At 39.8% G+C, this 8,373-nt stretch overlaps 2 protein-coding genes across 3 annotated transcripts in view; one reads left to right on the top strand and one right to left on the bottom strand.

Annotated features, from left to right (window-relative positions):
* The first annotated feature begins 1,424 nt into the window (after nt 1–1,424).
* Nucleotides 1,425–3,917, top strand: fshb (follicle stimulating hormone subunit beta). Its single transcript, XM_019886557.1, has 3 exons — nt 1,425–1,519; nt 2,133–2,316; nt 3,633–3,917. The coding sequence occupies exons 2-3, from the start codon at nt 2,158–2,160 to the stop codon at nt 3,822–3,824; spliced, it is 351 nt and encodes a 116-aa protein (XP_019742116.1). The 5' UTR covers nt 1,425–1,519; nt 2,133–2,157; the 3' UTR covers nt 3,825–3,917.
* A 2,110-nt stretch (nt 3,918–6,027) lies between these two features.
* The window catches only part of arl14ep (ADP-ribosylation factor-like 14 effector protein), a 6,424-nt gene continuing 4,078 nt past the window's right edge, over nt 6,028–8,373 (bottom strand). For both annotated transcript variants that reach the window (XM_019886553.1, XM_019886554.1), the window contains exon 5: nt 6,028–6,836. In XM_019886553.1, coding sequence (XP_019742112.1) covers nt 6,608–6,836 — 229 coding nt within the window. In that variant the 3' untranslated portion in view covers nt 6,028–6,607. The remainder of the gene's footprint in view (nt 6,837–8,373) is intronic.

Raw genomic sequence — 8,373 nt, 5'->3', positions numbered from 1 at the left:
GTGTGTGTGTGTGTGTGTGTGTGTGTGTGTGTGTGTGTGTGTGTGTGTTAAAATGTTTCCTCTTCATCAGTTGGACTACACAATGTCAAAAGTTTTGTAATTGTGTGAGATGCATTCCTGCTAATTTACGAAACAGCATGAGACAACAAATTACAGTTTAGGCGCCAGGTGCAGGTGAAATGTATGTTTGCCACAATTTCATGGCATAAGGAATCAGTCAGAATGATGTACATCCATCCATCATCCGAACCAATTACCCTCACAAGGGTCGCGCGTGTGCTGAAACCTATCCCAGCAGTCTTCGGGCGGTAGGCAGGGCACAGCCTTTACTGGTTGCCAGCCGATTGCAGGGCACACAAAGACAAACAACCGTTTGCGCTCACACTCACACTTAGGGACAATTTAGAGTGTTCCATTAACCTGCCACGCATGTTTTTGGAATGTGGGAGGAAAACGGAGTACCAGGAGAAAACCCACGGTGCTGGCTCAGACCTTTATGTGTGGACTTTGCATAATGTCTGGAATAGATAGTCTTAATATTCCTGTCATAATTAGTAAACAAAAAAGAAAGAATGAAAGAAAAAGAGAGAAAGAAAGAAAATTGCAGCTGAATAAAATATACTTTTTTGTGATCGCAATTCACATCCCTATAATTGACTGTCTGTAGACTTACCAGTTTGTGGTGCAGCATTACGTCTCTCAATGAATGCACCAAAAGACAAACTTTGTCCAAAACCAACCAGGTCGGCCTAATACACATTTTCTGCATTAGTCAAAGACAACGACATTGCGGTGGTAGTAAGAGGCATGAATAGCCAAAGATTTTACAATTAAAAGATTTTAAAATTTATTTTTTCTATTAAAGAGGATCAGCCCAACTAAAGTACCGGTAACTTTTTTTGGTGTTTATAGTAAACTAGCTTAGTTGCTCTCGTGGGTAGCTTCAGTGTAGTGAAGCTACACTTAACGAAGAATAGCTTGTACCTTAACTCACTATAATTTACACACAGCCGTGCTTTCCGACCTCATTCACAATGCTTCAAGGAAAAGAACATGGATCACAATTTAATTATAAAAGATAAAGCCTTCTGGTAACTTGGAGTGGGAAGGTACATGTTTGTCAAGGGTTGATTTTAGTTGAGAAAAAGATGGATAATAGATCAGGGAGTTTCTGATGATAAATCCGTTTGGATTTTCCATTTTCTGTGGGAGCAGATGACAGTTTATTTTTCTGTGGCTGGTCCAAACCCACAAGAGATACGATCCTCTCCTCCTACGTGAAACGTAGGAGGGAAGGCCTTACCTGTTGTGGTGAGGGAAAAAAGAGGGGGATTTACTGTGTCAATGCTTGGATTACTAAACATGTGGAAAAACAACACAGAGCTAAAGCTAAAGATTAACAGAATTTACGGTCAGAGCAGCCTTATTTAAGAGTGAGGGGAGAGCCAAAGGACCATAGGCGTTTTAGACATTTAGAGATCTGGAGGACATTCAAAGCCATAAAAGACACTTCAAAAAGGTATGACTTTGGGGAAATGTGAAAGTCGTGATGAAATTTGATTAGGTCTCTTAATAGTGCACGGACAGTGTACATTTTTGAGAATTGATAGTAAATGTGTGTGCCAGATCTGTAACTGATGAAGCAGTGCGTCTGTATTAAATGTGACGAGTTTTTGGACATCTCGATGAATTTGAAATCTTTCATGCATCCATACGATTAAAATTCTAGTGCGTTGAAATTCAGACTGACTGTAAGACATAGGTTGACTTCATCATCCAACGCTCAAGATAATGCTTGTCAACAGATGCTGGCGTTATTTTCTTCAGATCTTCTCAGATCTACTTTAAGTTCAGGATTAAACTTAGGCCCGGTGGGGAGCCAATTTAGAGCCAGGAATTGTGGTTGAACCTTCTACAAGTCAAGGAAGCATAAAGAAAAAGGGATTTTGAATTTAGAGCAAATAAAACATTTGCTGTTTGACGCTCCCAGAGGGAAAACACATTATCTAATTCAACATGAACAGAACGAAAGGATTTCTTTCTATTGTTTCAGATAGCAAAAATTGTTTGCCATCACTCAAATTTTCTGACATGGCTTCATTTAATGTTATGCCTGCTCCCTATTGTGGCAGACGCCTGCGCTGCCCTCATCAAAGGATGCAGCTAGTTGTCATGACAACAGTGCTGGCGCTGGCAGGTGCCAGTAAGCTTTGCAGTTCAGGCTGCTCCCTGCAAGTCTACACCATCCCTGTGGAGAGCTGTAACAAAACTGAATACGTCGACACCACCTTGTGTGCAGGACAGTGCTACCATGAGGTACTGGAAAGTTCAAAATGTTAATGACCGTCAAGCCTGAGCTTGACTGTTCCTTTTAGAGAATTGTCACTCAAGTACAGGCAGTTATTGAAAAGAAGTTGAAATAATTTTAACATTCATACAGTTTCCAACAGCTGTCCGGCAGTTTGGAGGATCCCTTCCAAAGGCCTCTGTAGCAGAAGTTACTGTGTGAGCTTAGTGCTCAATTACTCGCTCATAACCAGAGTCTGCTGCCTGAGCGTAAGTAGCGAAACCACTGCAGCCGTTCAGGGTCACAATTTGAAGTGACACAGTGTGATTGTGTGCACTTGTGCTCCGAACGAATGGCATTTTCTTAAATGGATCCAAGAATTCCCAACAATCTACTTTAATCCTCTATTGAATGTGAGCTACTCTATTTAGGGACGGCGTTTTTGCATTCCCGCAGGCCATTGGAGGTGAGCTACGTATATGTGAAACAGGTGAAAATGATGTTTAACGGAGGGTATGGAGGAACACTGGAGTGGGCATTGGGGTGCGAAATGAAAAGTGGCATAGTGCTGCCTCTGCATGCATGTGTTTGTGACATCGTTACTTTCATGTCCTTAGAAACCCAAACTATACCAGTTTAACTTCTTTCTTTACTCTACAGGTGTCACTTAATCTTGAAATCAGGCAGAAAATGTTTGGGCAGCTGAAAATTAAAGACTTATAGTCTTCAAGTACATTTGTATCACAATGTCTCACAAGATCTGTTGTTTAATTGAGTGACACAACAGTGAAATTTGACATTGGAAATATTTGTTTATATTTACAGTTTGAGCGTTACAGTCTAATTGATAAAATGATTATGTTTGATAAATCAATGAAACTAAGGATGCGGTTAGCATATCCACCTCACACTTCTGAGGATGGTGGTTTTAAAACCGTGCTCTGGCCTCCCGAGGTGGAGGTTGCATGTTTTCCCCGTGTTGGCTTGGATTTTTTTTTTTTATGGGTACTCCGGCTTGCTCCCACATACCATAAACATGCATGTTCGCTTTATTTAAGACTAATACGTAAAAATGTGCCCTGAGATTGTCTGGCGAACAGTTTAGCGTGTACCCAGCCTCTTGCCCAAAGTCAGCTGGTTTAGTTTCCAGCTCTCTCACACACACACACACACACACACACACACGTGCATGCACACGAGTCCTATTGAGGATGAGCATAATACAAAATGAATGGATGAAGAGTTAAATTTATTGACCTTTATTCTAATTTCAACCTTTCATCATCTTTCGGTAGGGGAGTAATGTCTGACCGCAAATAACTGTAGGCTACTGTTCTGTTCGCAGGATCCAGTCTACTTCTCTGCTACACGCCAGACCGAACAGAACGTCTGCAATGGGAACTGGACCTACAAAGTAAAACACATCAGAGGTTGTTCGGTGGGGGTCAGCTACCCTGTGGCCACAAGCTGCAAGTGTACTTCATGTAATGAAGACTACACAGACTGTGCTGCTCGTATCAATCACAGCTGTTTTTGAAGCCCTGCTAATAAAAACCTTCGTACCGGAAAAAAAAAAAGTATGTATTTCTGCATTCAAATATGACAAAAATAAATGAAATAAAACATCAATTAGTGGTTTGCTGCATTGTGTCAATGATCACAAAAATGTCAGTAACTTGGAGTTGACCCAGATCTGATTTAGATTTTGCATGGAATTATGGTATTAGCTGAAGAACTCCAGAAAAGTCGCGAATTTTCTGTTGCGGACTTCTGGGTCTTTGACTGCAATATCTCCCACCTTTAATGTCTTCACAATGAAGATTATCGCCTCACAGAAACCACTCCGAAGCAATGAACTCCTTCACTTTGAGGCCTTGTTGTCACAATTGATCTGTTTGGGACCAACAGGTAGCTCTGTAGGGCTCCTCCTCCTACAGCGGCACACCTGTTGGTCATCATGCCATTAGTGGGTTTTCTGTTAAAAGGACTCCCAGCCCGACCACTCGGTGTCAGGTCATTGTCATTATCACTGCTTTTGTTGGTTAAGTGTTTGTGCCTTACTGCTGTTTTTTTTTTTTTTTTTTGGATGGTTTTCTTTTCCCCTTGTTTTTGCATCTCCCGTGGATTTTTGTTTGTACTTTGGATTCTAGTTGTTTTCAGGATTTTGTTTATTCTGGATTTAGCTTTCTCAGTGTTTTGGTAAATACAGTTTGTCAAGTTCACCCTGCTCCTCCCTCCTGCTTGCTTTTTGGGGTCCTCCACCGTTCGTGACACTTGTAATGCATGATCTGCCAAATTTTATTGAGACTTGACATATCTCCATGGACTTTGATTGGTACATACCCTGATTTGCTGAATGTGGTTTTAAACTTCCTGGCATAATTGTTAACATATCCAAAGACATCCTTTGAGAACGTCCAATAGAATTTTCTAGCCATGTATTCCCAACTCCCTTCTGAGTAGCTCACTTATTACGAACAGCAACAACTGCTGAGAATTCAGGTTTTGGAAACTAGCAATTTTAGTCAGAGAGACTGTAGACCAGCCTAATAGGTTACTAAAGCACATTGTATTTACCCTGATGTTCTGAAGTCAACACAACCATTTGACACCGAGGGCTCTATTAAGTTGTGGCTCACCCAAAGCCACACCCTGAATTTGCACTACCTGTGCATGCTCTTCCACTCCTGAATCGTTCCAACCAGCCCTTGACAGTTTGAAACAAATTTGTGTAGACGTGGCCTGCCAGAGCTAAAGATAAAGTTCTTGCTATTCACGCTCCATTTCATCTAAGACTTTCAAAGCTGCTCTATTGCAGCAAATTGTGATGCTGCTTATTGTTTCCTTGTAGAAGACAGACTTGGATGTGTTTGCCCTTCATTCATGACATTTAGAATGATGACGATGAAGAAAAGTGAATGAGCATTCGTCCAATGTGCTCATTCTTTGATAGAATGCTTTTCTTCAGTCAGGCCAAATCGACCTTGGCAAGAACACTGTAGTTCATGATCAGCAATTGAATAGGTCATATCTACTAGAGAGTACAAGGTTCTTAATTTTGGTGTTTGTCAGAAGTTAGGGGAAATTCCTGCCAACTATTGTGAGAAGCTTGTGGAAGGATTTCCAAAATGTCATGTCATACAGTTTAAAGGTAATGGTAAATGAAATCTATGTACTTCTGTAACTTCTGACTTTGATTACAATAAACAAAAATCGTCTTCACTTTTGACTTAGCATGTAAGTTGGCACTGTAAAAGTGTTTTATTGTGTTGGCTATTTTTATATTAAATTATTGTTTTAACTGTCTTGGTTTTAATATGTCTGATTTTTACTTTATGTACAGCACTTTGTAGGCAGTTGTGGTTGTTTTTGAAGTGCTATATTAAAAAAGTCGAGTTGAGATGAGAGAGATGAAATTTGAACCCGTTACTCCATCTTCGGTCCAACAATACATGTATTCATCATACATTTCAATAACCTATTGTTTTCCTCATGAATCTAACTACACACCTATCAAAGGTTGTTGAGAGATTTCACTTTTTTCTTTGCTGAATTATATTTGCCACCTTGAGGACTGTCCTGTGTCACAAAGCCTCGTTACAAATGATTATTATTACCTTAGATTCACGAGGCACCTTTCGAGGCAGCCAAGGATGCTTAGATATAGTTTGGACTCATCCATTTAAGTTTGAGAAACATCTGTATATCTCAAGTGACATGACAGCACCATTACCACCTAAGCAAAATGTGGAAATAAAGTTTATTAACATGAATTGGCACAAGAATAAAAGTTTTCATGAGGGTTTACAAAACAGGCTCAAAAGTACCCAAATAAATCAAAATCCTCACGTTTTACTGCTTACACTGTCATGAGCAGCAATGCATCATGGAGTCAACTTGTATCAAACAGAAAAAAAAAGCAGCGTTCTTCATCTTCCCAATAACCGGGTATACCTGAAGCTGAATTATTGGAAAAAACAAGTTTTAGTTCCAAGGATCCTTTGAAGTAGCTTTTCAGAATGAGTCCATCACTTACAGGAAACATTAGGTGGACTTCGCACAGTCTAATGATATCCAAAGCAAAAGCTCTACTACTCTGCTCCTTTAATGTAGCCAAATAAGGAAAACATTCTTAGCGCAATGTAATGCAGTTCTACACCACCCCACGCCCCAAACAATATACTGAGGATATCCGATGTATACTTCTTTTACGGTGCCTTTGAAAACGGTGACTTTTAATACGTGTATATTGTTCACAATGCTCCAATGAATGTCATTAGATTGTGGCCACTTAGTGTAAGCACAATTTACCACGCTTTATTAAAAAGCAAACTTGTTGCGAATGATCTCTCCACCCTCCACCTCCATCTGCTCATAAAGCCACTTCCTGTCACAGCGGCACTCGAATCCACACTTGCGTGAGCTGCAGTCGGAGCAGGGATAGAAGCAACCCATGCAGTCCACATCCAAACAGTCGCACAAGTCCTTGCCGTTGGACAACAGTCGACCTTTGCTATCGTAGACTCTGCTCTTGCCTCCAAGGAACTGCCTGCATGAGACATAGGAAAGAGACATTACTATCCGGACTGGATGATGATACACCTGCTTCATTGTTCTTTTGAACGAAAGTACTACTACTTTAGTTAGAACTACTCTTTCTACGATGTAATGTTTATTGCCATGCAAGCGCTAAAGGATAAACATAAATAAAAAGCATGACTTTACAGCTTGCAGCCTCGTCTCTCCCCAGCCCCATTACAAGTTTTTGACTTTTTTCAGCAATACCAAATTTCTCTGTAAAAGCATCCATTTTACATGAGCCATAACTTGTTTTATATTCGAGTAAGAGATGAGCTACATCCTATATCACATTGAGACCTAACCTTTGTTTGTCTTTGACATCACAACAGGAAATCATCTAAAATATTCGGAGCATCTGTTGCTTTCTGAGTCTCGTCCCGGCAATTAATTGATGACGCAAACTTCTACTTGGCTATGCAAATCGGAATTCAAAAGATTTCTGTAAGTGTTCCCAACACAACAAACTGATTGTCATTTAGGTTTGGTTGATACTTTAGTGACAGCGGGGATGCAATGACATAACAGTTTGGCAATCTTTCTATTATGGAACAAAAATGTTATTTTTGTGAACTTGTTTGTGTGCTTATACAGTGCCCACCATAATTATTGGCACCCCTAGTTCAGATGTGTTAAAAGCCTCAACAGAAATAAACTTTCTATTGCAGAACTACTCACCTACTGAAAATTGTTGAATTGTATTAATGGCTATAAAACTGTAATAAGGTCATAAAAATGATTGCATTATATTGGACAAAGTAATATTCATGCTTCAAAGTATAAATCAATTAAAATGAATCATTTTTACTTTGCAGTGACATTCTGACAATGGGATTTGCATACATATTGGCAAGGCAAGGATGTTTTATTTATATTGCACATTTCACACAGAAGGCAACTGGATGTGCTTCAAATACACTGAAACACATAAAACATTTTCATGGGAAGATGTACTTTCAATCACCAAAATAAAAGCAAAAATAATTTAAAATGTCACTCACCATTAGCTACGCTTAACTGAGCCGTGGCATATTCCAACAAGTATAATTATGACACTGACAAAATAGCAACAGTGGGATGGGGTGATTCAATGATGGATAAAGTTCTCACTAGGACACAATTCTTGTCTGCGCATCAATTTACATAATAAACTGCCAAGGAAGCTTCACTGTGGGTGGCCGCTCATAGGGATCGATTAAAACTGGCAACGATTGGGGCCGAGTCAAGTCATTAGCTTTCAGCTAACTTTGGAGTCATCTGCTAGCATCGCTGTTTGTTTGTCTCCGCTGATATGACTGTCAAAAATAGCAGTGATCGTTGTCGAGTCAAGTTGTCGAGTCATGTGGCTAGTCTACCAAAACAGGGCCCCGAGTGTTCTTATTAGTTAACCCCTAAAGAAGACTTCATAAATGAAGAAAAAAAAGAGATACGTTTTACGTGACTTGAACTGAAAACATCATAAGTGGAGAAAATACACAGGCAAGAAGCAGTTTTTACATATATATATA

This window comes from Hippocampus comes, unplaced genomic scaffold (genome assembly GCF_001891065.2).
Source record: "Hippocampus comes isolate QL1 unplaced genomic scaffold, H_comes_QL1_v1.1 scaffold261, whole genome shotgun sequence".
NCBI classification, from domain to species: Eukaryota; Metazoa; Chordata; class Actinopteri; order Syngnathiformes; family Syngnathidae; genus Hippocampus; species Hippocampus comes.
This window is presented reverse-complemented; position numbering and strand designations above follow the sequence as displayed.

Excerpts from the sequence above, each read along its gene's own strand:
- fshb (XM_019886557.1), top strand. The coding sequence starts at position 2,158 with ATGCAGCTAGTTGTCATGACAACAGTGCTGGCGCTGGCAGGTGCCAGT. Across the intron at positions 2,317-3,632 it reads CAGGACAGTGCTACCATGAG|GATCCAGTCTACTTCTCTGC; the intron begins GTACTGGAAAGT and ends TTCTGTTCGCAG.